This window comes from Lynx rufus, unplaced genomic scaffold (genome assembly GCF_022079265.1).
Source record: "Lynx rufus isolate CCGP_SWC_20201006 ecotype Redwood Valley unplaced genomic scaffold, mLynRuf1.p SCAF_12, whole genome shotgun sequence".
Lineage (NCBI taxonomy): Eukaryota > Metazoa > Chordata > Mammalia > Carnivora > Felidae > Lynx > Lynx rufus.
In genome coordinates, this window is record NW_025814826.1 from 34,841,689 (window position 1) to 34,859,123 (window position 17,435).

At 36.5% G+C, this 17,435-nt stretch overlaps 1 protein-coding gene across 1 annotated transcript in view; it reads left to right on the forward strand.

The window, feature by feature from the left end:
• Positions 1-15,085, forward strand: part of RALYL (RALY RNA binding protein like) — a 353,055-nt gene extending 337,970 nt beyond the window's left edge. The window contains exon 7 of the mRNA XM_047073867.1: positions 14,841-15,085. Coding sequence (XP_046929823.1) covers positions 14,841-15,085 — 245 coding nt within the window. The remainder of the gene's footprint in view (positions 1-14,840) is intronic.
• The last annotated feature ends 2,350 nt before the right edge of the window (positions 15,086-17,435 follow it).

Sequence of the window (17,435 nt, forward strand, 5' to 3'; positions counted from 1 at the left end):
ATATAACTGCAAAGAACATTTCCTGCTGTTTTCAGGCAACCCATTTTTTTAAAAACATGAGCCATATACCTAGCATGTGGCAGATTTTCATCAATGTGAATGTGAAAAAATAGATAATACAGAATTGTTTTTATCAAAAATTTCTATTATCAGCATATTTTCTACTATAAAAAGATATGGGCAAAAGATTTGATTGAACATTTTTCTAAAGAAGACAAACAGATGGCCATCAGGTGCATGAAAAGATGCTCAGCATCACTAATCACCAGGGAAATGCAAACCGAGACCACAAAGTAATATTACATCACACTTGTTAGAATGACTAGTATCAAAAAGGCAAGAAACAACAAGTGCTGGTGAGGATGTGGAGAAAACGGAACCCTTGTGCACCATGGGTAGGATTGTAACTTTCCACTATGGAAAGCAGTATGGAGGGTCCTCAAAAGATAAAAAATAGAACTTCCATATTATCCAGTAATCACACTACTGAGCATTTATTTGAAAAAAACAAAAAAAACAAAAACAAAAACAAAAAAAAAACAAACACTGCCTACACTTCTTAATAGAGAAATTTAGATTTTAGGAAGTTTTTTTATATGCTGTCTATGGCAGTAATGTAAAGTGTTTCTGTGACTGAACTATCCTGTGATGTTGCCTAAATCAATATTTCCCTTTGAGGAACTTTTGTGAAATTCGTTATTATGTAAAACAACCCTTACAGCAAAGGACTTTGATAACCAATTTGCACTTCAGTTTAAAGGATTATGGAGAACTCATTTAAATATAAATCACCTCAAAGAGAAAAATGTGATCCTTATTCTATCATATTATACCTTCCAGTTTCCTGCAATGAATAATACCTTTCACTTATCTTCTTGGGAGATCATCTATAAATGTAACACCAAAATTCAAAGCTTGCATTTTCTTTTCATGAGAGGCTGTCACCTTATTTTTGTACGTGTTTAAACTTTCCCAGTCATGAGACATTTATTTTTAAAATGATAGGCTTAGTCTTTTGATATTTATGTCTTTCTTACTTTAACACGTTAGGAAGAAAATGGAATTATTTAATTTGTAATTTCATTCACTTAGCAATTGTCTCCTGAACAGCATTTGTATTTAATGGAGATAAGGTGATTACTTTCTATATTTTCTTTATGAAAAGAAAAGTCTTTCCTTGTAAGGAAAGACTCAAGATTAAATTATAGAAAGTGGCAAGAAATATGATAAAATTCTTAAAAAATACTCCATATCTCCTTACTAAATTTAAGGGAGCACTCATTTTAATGCTTACTCTGTTGGAAACTAATTATCTGCTGGCTAACTAACATTTACTCTTCATTATTACTCTTTCATACATCTCTCATTCCCAGTCTTAGTTATTTGATAATGAAAGTATCCAGCATAGGGGCGCCTGGGTGGCTCAGTCAGTTAAACATTCCACTTGGGCTCAGGGCATGATCTCACAGTTCATGGTTCAAGCCCCACATTGGGCTCTGTGCTGACCGCTCAGAGCCTGGAGCCTGCTTCAGATTCTGTCTCCCTCACTCTCTACCCCTACCCCGCTCGTGCTTTGTCTCTCTCTCTCAAAGATAAAAAATAAATATTACCCAAAACTTTTGAAAAAAAAAAAAAAAGAAAGTTTCCAGCATAAAATACTGACAGGAAATGGAAGATCAGGAACCAAAGATGGGGAAAACCACGCAACATGGAGATTGTACAGTATTCGAGTCATAGTATCATTTTTTTTTCTTTGTTTGTAGTGAATTTCTAAGCTATGAGGAATAATTGTAATGAAGTATCATTACTTGATTTTGTATTCTATATACTGACTAATAGATATTTGTATGGCATCCTGTCTCTTTCTTTGAGATTGTAAGCTTACTGAGCACATGGTCCTGTCTTCTCTTCCTTTTCTAACTCTTTCCAACATGTAGTATGTACCAGGCACAACCTGGCAAGTCATTTAACTTCTCTAGGTCTCAACCCCTCAGATGTAAACTAGAGGAATGATTATGACCTCAAACATAAATCCCAACTTTTAAGCTACAAATAGTATGAATCCATAATGCATATGTTATTCTTTTCTATTGAATAATTCAATTAACATAACTTTGGAATGTAGTGACTATGTAGATTATTGAAAACAACAAATAACACATATCAATTTAACCTACAACTGTGCCTCATTCCTAGATGATTCTTTTAAAAGAGCCACATATAAATGGCCACATATGAATGGCACAATTTATATGTGGTTTGCACAGTGATGTTAAATGACCAAAAGGGATAAAAGAAGCAAGAAGGAAAACTAGAGACTGGATATCTATAATGGGCACAATTAATCCACAGGTACCTATATGTAAAAAAAAAAAAAAAAATCAAACTTCAGGTATAAAGTCTCTGATGTGAAAAGGCAAATAGACATTATTTAATTCAGCTTTATTCTCAGTGGTATGCCTGATACATGGCCAGCCAGTGTGCTGGGACAATTCCAATGATAATAGCCAGAGTTTTACCTAAGCATTGGAGAGGCCACAAACCAGGTCCCACAGGAAAATTCATCCTGCCCAGATGTTTGTTAAAAGGAAAAGAATTTTTAAAAATAAATTAATATCCAAGGGGCTCCTGGGTGGCTCAGTCTGTTAAGCATCCCACTCTTGATCTCCACTCAGGTCATGATCTCACAGTTAGTGAGTTCAGTCCCCACGTCGGCTCCACGCGAGTAGTGCAGAGCCCGATTGGGATTCTCTCTCTACTCTCTCTCTCTGCCCCTCCTCCCTCCCTCCCTTCCTCTCTCTCTCCAAATAAATAAATAAACATTTAAAAATAAATTAATTATTAATTAATTAATTAATATCCAAGAATTATAATATTACAAATAAATATAAAAATATATAACTGCTTTTGAAAAGTTAGTATCTTCCAATACTGCTATCAGTTTACACATGGCATACTCTTTTCAGTATGCTAGTATTTTTATTTAGCCAGTTCACACATTAATGTCATTTACTTGGACCCTAGTGATATTAGCATCTCAGACTCCTACGGTCAGTTCTTCTTCTACTGCACCAAACCAAAAGGTCTTTTGCTCTCATTTGGTCTGGTTATCTGTTTTACGCCCCCTGAAACCAAGTTTAGTGTCCAACCCACTGTGAATGTAACAGCCAATTAAATATTTTAGAAGAGCTATAATTTTCTCACTCCCAACCTTTGAACGGAGAGTCAACATAATTGGCCCATAGATGTGCCACTTAGGTGCATTCAAACTTTTGTCGTGGCATCTTTGAGCCCTTCTTTTCCCTAGACAGATGTCAGTAATTTTTTCATCTGCTACCCGTGTAATTTGGTTTTGCATCTTGCACCATTGTCGTCTCTCTTGTCTGGTCATTGTATGGTTTGCCAACCCCAGATTGAGGTACTCAGAATGGAAAATGTTGCTCCAGTTATGATGTGACTGCTGCCACCTGTAACGTGACTGCTATTTCTGTTCTGAATACCTTACTGCTAGCATTTACACACTGGATTAAACCAGTGATGTCTCTGGTCACAGATATTGAATTAAATACATGAATGGAGCTCTGTTCTCTCCTAAAGCTGCATTAAAATGGTAGGATTTTTAAAAAATCTCTAGAAGAGTTAGAGATTTTAAAAATCTCTAAAAATTTTTAAAAAAATTTTAAAACCTCTAGGCATAAAGAGAACAGGAACAAAATTTTAGAAACTGGACAACAGATGGAGAAGGTACCTGAGTTAGTATACATACCCTAGAAATCTAAGTCTAATTTTAACCACAGAAATCCCAAAAGGCTGAAAATCAAAGACATCATGTTCCTCTGGAAAAGGAGGTATATACATGGCTGCAAGTCTGTTAAGGAATCAGATTCCTATATTCCTAACTGTCTCTGACCCACTAGAAATCTGGAGAAGTTACCTATAGAATAGCTAAAAAGCAGATCCCAAAGCTGGTAAACAACACATTTGAGTGCAGTTGAAGACAAGGAGAGAAGTGAAAGTTTACACAACTACTGTAGAAATTCCAAGCATTCTACCCCCTCAGCTGCCAGACTATTGGCAAGACACCAGAAGTTTTAATTAGGGAGATGAGCATCCTAAAAAGAAAGATTTTTTTTTCAATATATGAAATTTATTGTCAAATTGGTTTCCATACAACACCCAGTGCTCATCCCAAAAGGCGCCCTCCTCAATACCCATCACCCACCCACCCCTCCCTCCCACCCCCCATCAACCCTCAGTTTGTTCTCAGTTTTTAAGAGTCTCTTATGCTTTGGCTCTCTCCCACTCTAACCTCTTTTTTTCTTTTTTTTTCCTTCCCCTCCCCCATGGGTTTCTGTCAAGTTTCTCAGGATCCACATAAGAGTGAAAACATATGGTACCTGTCTTTCTCTGTATGGCTTATTTCATTTAGCATAACACTCTCCAGTTCCATCCACATTGCTACAAAGGGCCATATTTCATTCTTTCTCATTGCCACGTAGTACTCCATTGTACCCCAATGTTTATAGCAGCACTCTCAACAATAGCCAAATTATGGAAAGAGCCTAAATGTCCATCAACTGATGAATGGAAAAAGAAAGATTTAAAGATGCTGGCACAGGCGTCACACAAGAAAATGGTCAACCACATCACCCTACAAAAACAATACCCCTTTGCTTACAAAGCTGCCCCTTGATATTTTACTACCTCACTGTTCAATGAATGGACAAGCATCACCCAATAATTGCAAACACTTACATTGAAAAGGAGATATCAAAAAAGGGAGAAAAAAAGAAAACTTGGATAAAACATTGTGCAGAAGAAAGAATAAAACTTTAAAAGAAAAAGTTAAAAAAAACTGATTAACATACTCAGAAAGAATGAGAAAATATTGCATTCATGAAATAAGAACATGAAACTAAAAATGAGTATTCAGAAGACAGATAAAAGAGCTTTTAGAAATTAACATGTGATAGCACAAATAATTCAGTATTGGAAGAAAAAATTGAAGAAGAAAATAGATATGGAAAATAGGAGGGGAAGGATATGAAAATTACTGTATGAATATCTGAATAATAAGGTTACAGAAAGAAAGAGGGGAGATCATCAAAACAAATTTTAGAAAAAAACCTGAAGGGAACATGTGGGTGGGTCAGTCGGTTAAGCATCTGACTGGCTCAGGTCATGATCTCATGGTTTGTGGGTTCGAGCCCCGCGTCGGGCTCTGTGCTGACAGCTCAGAGCCTGGAGCCTGCTTCAGATTCTGTGTCTCCCTCTCTCTGCCCCTCTCTCCCACTTGTGCTCTGTCTCTCAAAAATAAATAAATGTAAAAAAAAATTTTTTTAAGAAAAAACCTGAAGAACATTAGTTAATCAGGTTGAAAGAATCCACTGAATGCCTGAAACAATGCACGAAAAAAGATGCACATCAAAGCATCTCATTGTGATATTTCAGAGCATGAGGGCAAAGAGAAGGTCCTACCATCTTCCAGAGAGACAGGAAAGGAGAGAAAACAGTTTTCATATAAAGAAACAGGAATCAGAATACCAATAGGCTTCTCAACAGCCACACTGAAAACCAGGAGGCAATGAAAACATACCCTAAAAATTCTGAGGAAAGATCATTTACAAGCTACAATTCTGTACCTAATGCCCAAACTATTAAATGTGAGGGTAGATTAAAGACATTTGCAGATATATAAATATCAAAAAATGTATCTCCAGTTCACTCTTTCCCTGAAAAGGACCGGAGGAAGTAGTTCACAAAAACCAGCAGGTAAACCAAGAAAGGAGAAACGTGGCTTTCCCAAAGCAGGGAAATCCCGAGGCAAGAGCAAGGGGAATCACAGGATGGTGGTAAAGGAGAGTCTAGCATCTGAGCTGTGCAACAGACCCAGAAAGAAATCGAAATCCAAACAACTCAAAAGCTCCGGGAGAGACTTTTTCAAGATGAAATTGATAGAATGGCTAACGGGTAGGTAAGTGAATTGGTTTGAAACAAGATTTACAGGTCTAGTTAAAGTTGGCACAAGTACGTATCTGTACACAGGGAACTGAATTAAACAAAACGAAATAAGATGAAAAGTTCAAGGCACTTTTTAACACCAAAGAAAATAATACTGTTCAGGAAAGAAAAATTATGTGTTATATACTAACAACTTAGCTGCACAAAGCATTTTCATACTTAAAATTAAGTAAACACAGAACATTGATCTAATCTAATTTACAGTGTAACTCCCTAGAGTGATGGGACTTAAGTGGGGATTGTATGACAGAGAATTGAGTCCTCAGCTTCCTAAGTATGATATCAATAGGTAGAGCCTAAGACTGATCAAGAGACAGCAACAGAAACACCTATTTAGAAATATGAGGGCATATATTTAAAAGAATGAGCTGAGTTGAAAGCCTCTAAAAGAGCTGAAAATGGTGAGCAGGTAGGAACAGAAGACTGCTATTTTTCATAACAAGTCTTGTGGAAATATTTAACTACAAAAATTAAGTGTTTTAAAGAAGCTAAATTTAAAGTTGTGAAAAGAAAATGACTCGTCTTTAGCAGTTGGATCAAAACCTTTCCCTTTGCTTACTGGAGAATTTCCAACGGCTATCCCTCAGGGAACTGTAAAAGAAAATTGCACTGGACACTTATTAAACATGGCATAGGAAGACTTTATTCTAGACTATTGCAATAGGGGTCAAGACTAGTGCAGTAGGGGGTGGAAATTGAACGCTACTAAAACAAAAGGCAGGATAATTTTTAAACGCTGGAGTAAGCTAATGGAAAAGTATTAGAGGACATTAGTACAGAGGTTGGTTGGTATGACTGGGCCATCTGTGTTTGCTAATTGACTGTTATGGAAGATAAGCTTCTACTCTCCCACAGAGACTATCTTTCTTGATGATTACATTTCAAGGGGATGACTTCTAGGTTTTAAGAAAGATAAGCCTAGGTTGCAAATGATTTACATCTCAAAGGGGCATAAAAAAAACTTTACAATTCCAAGTTTTCTAAAGTAAATGCTCTAAGAAAAAAGAGGTCTGGAGCCTATAGTCAGGAGGGAGCTGAGGGGTACATTAAGGTCCTTGGTAATAACTCAATCACCATCTTTCAAAATAGAAATCTTTTTCCCCACTTTCTTATCTAAATATACTCTCTGTGTCCAGTCTCTGTCACATCACCACTCTATAAGTCCTGTGAATCAAATTGCCAAATTAACATTTTCTGTTCCTTCTACAACCAGTGTTGCAAAATGTTACCTTAGCATATTTTTACCTCTTCTCTCTGTTTTGCCAGTGCTATTGCCTGTACCCAAGCCTTCATCTCTCACTTGCTCTAATGAACTCATCTTATTTTTTATCAGCTTTATTGCATAGGCATAAAACTCACCCATTCCAAGAGTGTAATTCAATGACTTCTTAGTATGTTACTGAGCAGTACAACCATCACCACAAAGCAGCTAGAACATTTTCATCCTCCAAAGCCTCACCTGGTAGCCAGTCACCCCACTTCTAGTTTGCTTCCTCCTTAATTCATCCTCCTTGTGGCAAATAGATTTACACTAGCAAGACATCTATAAGGCCCCATACTTAAGAATCAAACAGAACTAGATCCAATCCCAAAACTTACTAGTTGTGTGGTACTTGGTATTTATAAATTTTGAAATTTGTAAAATAAGAGTTGGGGTGCCTTTGCGGCTCATTCAGTTAAGCATCTGACTTCACTCAGGTCATCATCTCACGGTTTGTGAGTTCAAGCCCCACATCAGGCTCTGAGCTGAGAGCTCAGAGTCTGGAGCCTGCTTCAGATTCTGTGTCTCCCTCTCTCCCTGACCCTCCCCTGCTCGCACTCTGTCTGTCTCTCTCAAAAATAAATAAACATTAAAAAAAATTTTTTTTAATTTTTTTTTCAACGTTTATTTATTTTTTTGGGGGGACAGAGAGAGACAGAGCATGAACGGGGGAGGGGCAGAGAGAGAGGGAGACACAGAATTGGAAACAGGCTCCAGGCTCCGAGCCATCAGCTCAGAGCCTGACGCGGGGCTCGAACTCACGGACCGCGAGATCGTGACCTGGCTGAAGTCGGATGCTTAACCGACTGCGCCACCCAGGCGCCCCTAAAAAAATTTGTTTAAATAAATAAATAAATAAAATGGGGGAAACTGGGTGCCTGGGTGGCTCAGTTGGTTAAGCGTCTGACTTCAGCTCAGGTTATGATCTTGCAGTTTGTGAGTTTGAGTTCCATGTCCGGCTCTGTGCTGACAGTTCAGAGCCTGGAGCCTGCTTCAGATTCTGTGTCTCCCTCTCTCTCTGACCCTCACCTGCTCACACACACACTCTCTCTCTCTCTCTCTCAAAAGTAAATAAACATTTTTTAAAAAGTAAAATGGGGGAAATTAATATCTATTCCTTAAAATTGTGAGGTTTAAATAAACACAATGTATCTGTAATTTTAAAAATTATTTATATTGGGGGTGCCTCGGTCGCTCAGTTGGTTAAGCATCTGACTTCAGCTCAGGTCACGATCTCACAGTTTGTGAGTTCAAGCCCTGTGTCAGGCTCTGTGCTGACAGCTCAGAGCCTGGAGCCTGCTTCAGATTCTGTGTCTCCCTCTCTCTGTCTGACCCTCCCCGGATTGCACTCTGTCTCTGTCTCTTTCAAACCTAAACATAATTTTTTTTTATTATTTATATTGAGTCTGTGGTGACTTTAACAATCCAGGGTACTCAATGAGAACAACTTTGAGATCATTTTCTCCAGGAATGTACTTCTGTAACTGACATTTTAGTGTGAAAGCAATTATCCTATGAAACTTTCTTTATGCTCATTTATGTCATTATTAGTAATACCATGCATAATCCGTTGTATCTTTTTAAAAAGCATTTATTGAAATCTTTGAGTTAAATTCATATTATATACAGGTGTTGTAATATAGAATTTTTTTAAATACAGCTTACACTGGTATGCGAAAACAATTGTTATAGAATACTAGCTTGACTCTAATGAATAATGTGACTGTTTTATATCAACATTCTTTCCAACCATCTGCTAAGTACAATTTAGCTAGTAATTAGCTATCAATTAAGCCAGCCTATCAAAAAACTTAATTGCCAACTCAACCAATTTTCAGAGTTATATTAATGATAATAGCTATGCAGCAAACTGAATTTAATGAAAATACTTTGAATATATATCCCAACAATTCTAACTTGTTTTCTATATCATATATCGCTTATGAAATAGAAATGAGACATACAAAAAATGTTTTGAATATGAAGATTGAAATTTAATATAAATTCCTTTCTTTCGTGGCTTTTTAAGCCTAAGGCATATTCCCATAAACAGAAGTACTTAACTAGCACTTGTACTTCTTTTCCTTTGATAACCATTATTTAGTTGGAGCATGTGTCCCTAACCAAACAGACTTCTTCATTCTTTAATTTGAAATTATCTGATTACTGAGGAGATTCAAAGCTCTATCAAATTAGGCCTTTTTCTAGAGATATATTAGGAAATAGCCCAGGCTATGGAAACAGAAAACCTTACGTGGGAACTCAAACACTTGCACTTATTAACTGTGTGACCACAGGCACCTTTTTTTTCTCCACCTGGAAAATGATAAAGAGGCCTACCTTGCAGGATGTCTCAAGGCCTGTGGTTAATGCATGCTGCAAGGTCAGTACTTTGTAAGCACTCACTAACTTGGAGCCATAACCTTTTTTTCCTCCTGAAATCCTTATTTATGTAATATTAGAGATATCTTTTAGGCATATAGCTGCTAGATTTTTGGCTCTTAATACATTCTTTCAAAAAATATCTAAAATTCACTCTGCCCACCAAAGAAATCCTATGGCCAACCTGTCATTCAGACTTAAAGAATTCAGCAGAGACTCCAAAAGATGCCAGTGTTCCAAAGCGGCCATCCTCCCATAGGTCCTTGCACACTTCACATTTTATTTTTTCTCCTGAAGACTTATCGTGTAAAAAGGAACAATCTTCTAAGAAACTCTTAGACCCCGCATTTTATTTGACTTAATGGTATGGGACTCTCATGTAAAATGTGACAAGGATGTTTCTTTTAACCTCTGTGGATTCATATTTTTGCAACCATGGTGCCAAATTCAACAATCACTCTGACTCTATGAAAAGAATTTGACACCCACACATTTATTTTCATTTTTTGGTCCCATCACAATTCATGAATATATTCAGCAGATATTTCATTTGCATGTAAGGCTCTGAGTGAACCATCAGGGCTACAAAGATGAATAAAAATGTTTCTTCCCCAAAGAACTTTAGTGGTAGAGACATAGATGGGCATGCACACACATACATAGTACATATACGCTCAGCACTCACAATAAAAAGGAAAAAGTGATAAACAGAAAAAATAATTATGTAGGTGAAGAAAATGTTATAAAGGCAGGAATAAACTAAAAAATACTCCTCGTTTCTAGGAGAAATAAAGTTAGATAATTACTCATAAAAAATAGAACAAGCTGCTTTGTTTCCACTTCAACAAAATAATTACTGGATCAAAACTGCTTGTTAAACTGTGAACCAACAGTTTAATAAACAAGATGTTCTTTCATGTGCGATTTTATTCCTGGAACCTATCATTGTTTACCGATTATAACATTTCTTACTGAGGTAATGACAAAAATCTATGATGACTACATATTACTGAAGTACAGGTTGATTGTATTTCTGTTAAACTGCTATGAATTGACTGCCATTGTAATTAAAGTTTTTTTTCTCAAACCAGATAATGTCTTCCATGCATTTAGCCTTCAACTTAATTAATGGATGAATGAGGATGAGTCCTAGGTTTTTTTTGTTTTTTGTTTTTTTTGCATTGAACACTATTGCCTTTGAAATTGGCTGTCAGAGGAGTTGCATGTATGTTGTATAACATACACAAAAAAGCAGAGACTAACTTAAAACATTATGTCTGTCTAAACAGAAACGAAGGGACCATGTCAAAGCCCAAATTGTCCTTGTAATGTAGATGCTTAATGGTCAATAGTAATGAATGATTTTGACATAAACTGTTTGCCTAGAGCAATAATACAGGTTCAACTCAATAACCATTTTTGAGCCTGTTACGGTAACATGTTTGTGTCGCCTTTACATTTTAAAACACTCATTTGAGTATACAACAACTCTCTGAAAGATGTTATTTTCATGCTCATCTTTTAGAGAAGAAAGCTATAGTTAATAGGATTAGTAATTAACAGAATTATGGATCTTAAATTCTATATCGTTTCTAATAGCTTATATTATCTCTTCTACACACAAGGCATTCAGTAAGGGGTACAGAGCAAATCAAACTATTTCTTGATAACTGACTTGTATTGCACTTTTCACTTTACAAAAGATAAACATCTATATTATCCCCTTTGAGTGTGACAATGACCTTTTGAGGCAATAGCTCTAGTATTAAAGAAACTTAAACACCACAGAGAGAAGGATAAGACAAGAGTAGACTAACTATAAGGCAACGTTTGATTTGGGCTTTGGTTATCAGGGAAGAAGGGATGTCATTCAGTTTAGGAAGATAAGGAGAGTCAGCATGGATTTCTTTTTTTCCTTTTTTTTTTTTTTTGTTTTATTTTATTTTTTTTTTTTAATTTTTTTTTTCAACGTTTTATTTATTTTTGGGACAGAGAGAGACAGAGCATGAACGGGGGAGGGGCAGAGAGAGAGGGAGACACAGAATCTGAAACAGGCTCCAGGCTCTGAGCCATCAGCCCAGAGCCCGACGCGGGGCTCGAACTCACGGACTGCGAGATCCTGACCTGGCTGAAGTCGGACGCTTAACCGACTGCGCCACCCAGGCGCCCCGTCAGCATGGATTTCAAACATAACTGCAACAAATTGATACACAAAGCCAAATGAGGGCTAGGCATCTTTAAGTTCTGATCCCACATGGGTTCTCTGAAAATCTTCTATGGTTCTTTGGCCAAAAATTTTCCAGAGGGGGAAAATAAGAATATTACTTTCAACATTAAAAGCGAGGGTTTCCAGAGAACAAATACTTCTGAAAATCATTAGAGAAGAAATGTATATGTCAAGCCAAATGAATTTCCAAAATAATATTAATCCTAAGTTGTGTATTATGACAAAAGAATAAACGTAATGACCTAAAATCCAGAAAGTCTGGCTTTAGGAAAAGTTATATGATACATTTTTCACTGTATAGGATAATAATTGTCCAATCCCAAATGCCCATTCCTCTCTCATTCCTGAAATATCCGCACCAGGTCATGACAGCAGTGGTATTTTGAATGAGTGGTAACCTAGAGTGGCAAAAAGGGAGGGGTCAAATGATAAACACAAAAATCACTCTAAGGAGAAAGGCTGAAGGATGGAAACCAGAGTTGCCAGATGCATTGTGCTGTCCAAAAGGTCAGCCGTAGTAGAGGCTATCAGGTAGAGCATGGGATGTGATCAACAGCAGAGATTCAAAACTTCAGTGCTCAAACTAGTCTGCCCATCACAGTTTTTTCTACATTGGTGCTGGTCATGAATGTGTAGATAGGTTAAAGGTCAAGAACTACAGAGGTCAGTGATAGGTGGAAAGAAGGTGAGATGAATAAAAACTAGCAATTTTCAGTAACAGTTAAGTTCAGCATGTGGTCTGTGTCTGTGTCTCTTGCCTGATTTGCCTTCCTTTTAATCCAGAGACTTGGGTAATCTTCTCCCAATTAAACTTTTTGGTTAAGTTTTACAATAATCACTTTAAAGTCTTTGTAAGACTTTCTATGCTAAAAGTGATGTAGATAAGACATCAGAGAAGAAGGAATTTAAGCTACTTGCTTTCATCAGTACACTCACATATATGAAGATAAAAAGTGTAGCTTTAAAAGCAGAATTTACATCATCACTACAGTAGTTATGCGATCTGTGGAAAAAAGCAAAACTGACAAGTTGATAGAAGAACATCATGAAATGTATAGTCTGTGTCTATATATGGGAAGTAAATGAAGAAAAAGACCTTAGGTTTTGTCATTTTAAGATGCCTGTAGTAATTATTTTTAGCCTTTTTGGACCTACCAGCTCTTCTCCTCCTCTGAAATGGAGCCTCAGCCCCACAAGTTTTTCAGTTATTCCTGATCTTACCAGCCCTCTTGTTCCATGCCTACTGGTGTTGTTATCCTGACACTTTCACAGTGAGGAGCACACAGTCTCCTTTTTGTATGTAACAGTACACATTTATGTAGTGCTTCATAGTATGCAAAACATTTCCAAAATAGAAGCTCTGTTAATCCTCACAGCCAACCCCAGAGGTAGGTTTTTTTTAATCAAAGCTTTTATACAGATGAGGAAAGGTTGACCTAATACATTTAAAGGACCTGACCGAATGGCCAGGCCCAATGCACATGATTCCACTGGCAAGTAGCTAAGCTGGAACTAGAATGCTGTCCTCTGACAGCAGGACCAGAGCACAACCCTATCCTTCTGCCTTATTTTCAATACATAAACTTTATTATTTGGAGAATTAAACTGCAAAAACACATGTATTTACACAAGTAACTATTACAATTTTAAACAATTTATAGAAGAGGATACCTGCTTATTTATACATCATTTTTATCACTTTGTTGATTTACATGTTACTTGTATTTGAAAAGATTTGTGCTGAGTCAAAATATATGTATATCAATGCTTACTTTCTCTTTAACTCACATTTTGAAAAAGACTAGGAATGAACACCCCTCAATTTATTTGGCTCTATAAACTGTCTTTATTGCCATAAAAATATAACTGTATAAGCTTAAAAGGTAGCATCTCTTAAAATTCAAATCAAATAATGGGATAATTATCTGATAAAATTACAATGATCGAAATGAGTGAAAATCACCCAGCTTTTGAGATAGCCATGTATACATGGGAATAAGTTAAGAGAAGGAGGTACAGTAACTGATCTCATTTATTCAATACCCAATGCTTCTTGATATTTTCATAGGAGATGAAAAGCAACCACTAGGGGAAATATTTATTATGTTGTCAGCATAATTCCCATCAGAGTGAATTTCTGTAAATGGAGCATGCACACCCTGGTAATTGTAGGGAATTCTGTTAATGTAGAATGTAACTTCATCTGTTGAGCACTTATTATTTGCAAATAACTCTACTAAACACTATTCCAAACCCTGGAAGTTAAGTAGTTATCCTAATTATATGGATGAAGAAACTGAGGCACAAGAAAGGTTAACCACTTTGGCTTTGCATAACAACGTTAGTAAATCTAACACCAGAATTTATTCGTAACCACTGCAGTTAACCATATCTGCCAGACTCTAGTCTAGTCTAGAATCTAGACTCTAAAATTTCAAATTATTGTTCACATAGACAAGTTGTCTGAAAGACAACACATGTGCTTTTGTACTTTTTTTCCTTGGGGAATTTTTGTCTTTTTCAATTAAGTTTGAACTTGTCAATGAGCTTTCTTCATCTTCCCTCATTCAGTGAACAAGTTCTATGTTTTATGTGATTTTTACCCTCTGTTTTTGTTATATTTTTTCCTCTAAGAGTATATCCCTATTAGAAAAGAATATATATAGCTGGAAAGATCCATCTATTTATGTAAATATTTATTTCTTTATATACTAGTATCATCTAGATTTCCTAATTTTTGCTAATTCCATTTAAAAGTAAACATACTTCCATGAAAATGCACACAGATTAGGCACGTAATTTACATGACTGAATAAATTCAACCAGAACATAATATTACCTTATCCTCCTCACACAGAATTTACCCTTTCATAGACTGTTTTTTCATGGTTTATCCAAATGGCTCATGAGCAACCCAAGGTAGTAGTCATTTGCTTTCTCCCCCCCCAGAAGCTCAGAAGAAGCAATTGGAAGAGAGTATAGAGCTGATCCAAGATGAATGTGTGTCAGAGAATGCAGATCACTCTACAGAGGAGCCTGCTGAAGGAGGGCCAGATGCGGATGGAGAAGAGATGACTGATGGGATAGAGGAGGACTTCGATGAAGATGGGGGTCATGAGCTGGTAGGAACTAAACATTTGGTGTTCACACACTTTGGTAACAGCACCAGCATGTCAGCCACTCATTCATTCTAAAATAAGGATAAAATATCTGGGGGTTATTTATTTCTCATATGCTTATATGTAAGGCAACATCACTACAGTGCTTTGCACATAATAAGTGCTCAATACATTTCTGCCAACTTAAAATATGACCGAGTAAGTTAATGGACAGTTGAAATATTATATATGAGATTAGTTATATTTGAAGTTCCAAATGAAAGGTTCTCTCTTCTGGATGCTCCATCACAAAAGGAATCTTGCATTTGTGCAATTATATGCGAACTACATGTGGATATAATATCCTGGCAATGAATGACCATCTACTGGAAGATACATGGCTCCCTCTCTCACTCAATAGTATCACTCAGTGATGATTATTGTCTTTACTGGTTGTATGGCCAACGGTTGTTTCTACAGTCTGCAGACTAAGATGACCCTTGGTATATGGCCAGTTTGCCATCATCAGTGCTAGTGCTGCTTGATAACCAGTTTTTATGAGCTAAGGATTTAGCCAAGACTTGATTCTTTATGTGTTTTATTTTCCCAACGTTGTAATCATACTACTCATTTCTGATGTCCTTACCTATATACTCACACCAAGGACTTGGTAAATCTATGCTGATGAAGATGTGGTCTCTCATATTTTATCATCCATGAAACTAAACATACTATTTTAAAGGGATTGACTAATAAAAATGATGAGAGGGCAAGTGTGTGTGTGTGTGTGTGTGTGTGTGTGTGTGTGTGTTGCCAATTCTCAAATATCTCTGTGGACTGATCATATTAAACTTGACTTATCCCAGGTAATATCAGATTCCAATTTGTTAACAATACTTACTGTTACTTAACTAATTTTGACATGGTGGTCATTGTTTTGGCATGGTAACCACTCTGTCAGTAATTTCATTTATGGAGCTCTGTATTGATTTTTTAACATTCCAGTTCTGTTTAAATTGCATGGAACCTTCATTTAAACTTTTCAAATATGAGTCTTTAATAACCACCCTTATTTCTCCAAAAGCCTGCCTCAGTTTGAAGGGCTTTGGTTACTTTTTGAATGGTTTTGATTTCAGAAATCTATTGAGAGGGACTAGAATGAAGAACTTACAACTTTTTCAGCTTCTCCTCAGGCCAGACTCTAATTCAATAACTTAATTTCCTCAGCCCATTCTAATCAGACTTTTGATTTCACCATTCTATTGTGACTGCTCTTGCCAGGGTCTCTGGAGCCCTCCATGTTCCCATTTCCATTCGTTACCTCTCTGTCCTTATTCTCATTTACTTCTCAGCAGAATTTGACTGAGAATTGATTAGGAGAATTCTAAGAAAATATCCTACCTTACCAATTGCTCATTCTCATTTTCTTATGTTAGAAATTTTCACTCCATACTTCCATGATATATATTTTTTTAATATATTTAATAATTAATTCTATTTATTTATTTTATATTTATATTTATTTTATATTTATTTATTTATTTATTTTATATTTATTTAATAATATATTTTTTTTTGAGAAAGAGAGAGGGAGAGAGAAATCCCAAGCAGGCTGTGCACTGTTAGTGCACGCTGATGTGTGCTCAAACTCACAAACTGTGAGATCATGACCTGAGCTGAAACCAAGAGTCAGACGCTTAACCAACTGAGCCATACAAGTGGCTACTCATTTTAAATATTAGAGTAGCCCAGAACTTTGTCATAGGCTACATTCTCTTTCTACATACTTTCCCAGGATTCCTTAGAGCTTCAAATGTCATCTATAGGCCAAAGATTCCTAAATCTATATTTCTATCCCTGATCTCTTCCTAGAATTTTAAACTCAAGCATTTATATGCCTATCTTCTCATAGATCTCCAATAAACAATTGAAACTCAACATGAACAAAACATTGTTTTTTTTTTTCCAGTCATCTTATCCCTTTCCAGTCTAACAACATCATTATCCACATAGTTGTTAAAAACAAAAAGACTAGGATTACCTTTGATTCTCTCCATCGTCTCCCATTAACTCTACCTCCAAATCATAACCCAAATTTAGTTACATCTCCACTACAGCTGAACAGATTTTCTTGGTTTAGCCCATGCACTCCATTCTCCACACAAGAAAGGTAAAATCTTCATAAACTATATATCAGGTAATGTTGCTCCCTTGCTTAAAATCCTACAGGGTTTTTTATGACACTTAAAATCAAAACCCCCCGGGCACCTGGGTGGCTCAGTCAGTTAAGCATCCAACTTCGGCTCAGGTCATGATCTCGCAGCTCGTGAGTTCGAGCCCCGGGTCAGACTCTGTGCTGACAGCTCCGAGGTTGGGTGGAAAATGCCAGTGGAGAGAGAGAACTTGAATGAAGAGAAAAAGTTCCTGATGCTGAAGGGAAAGGTAT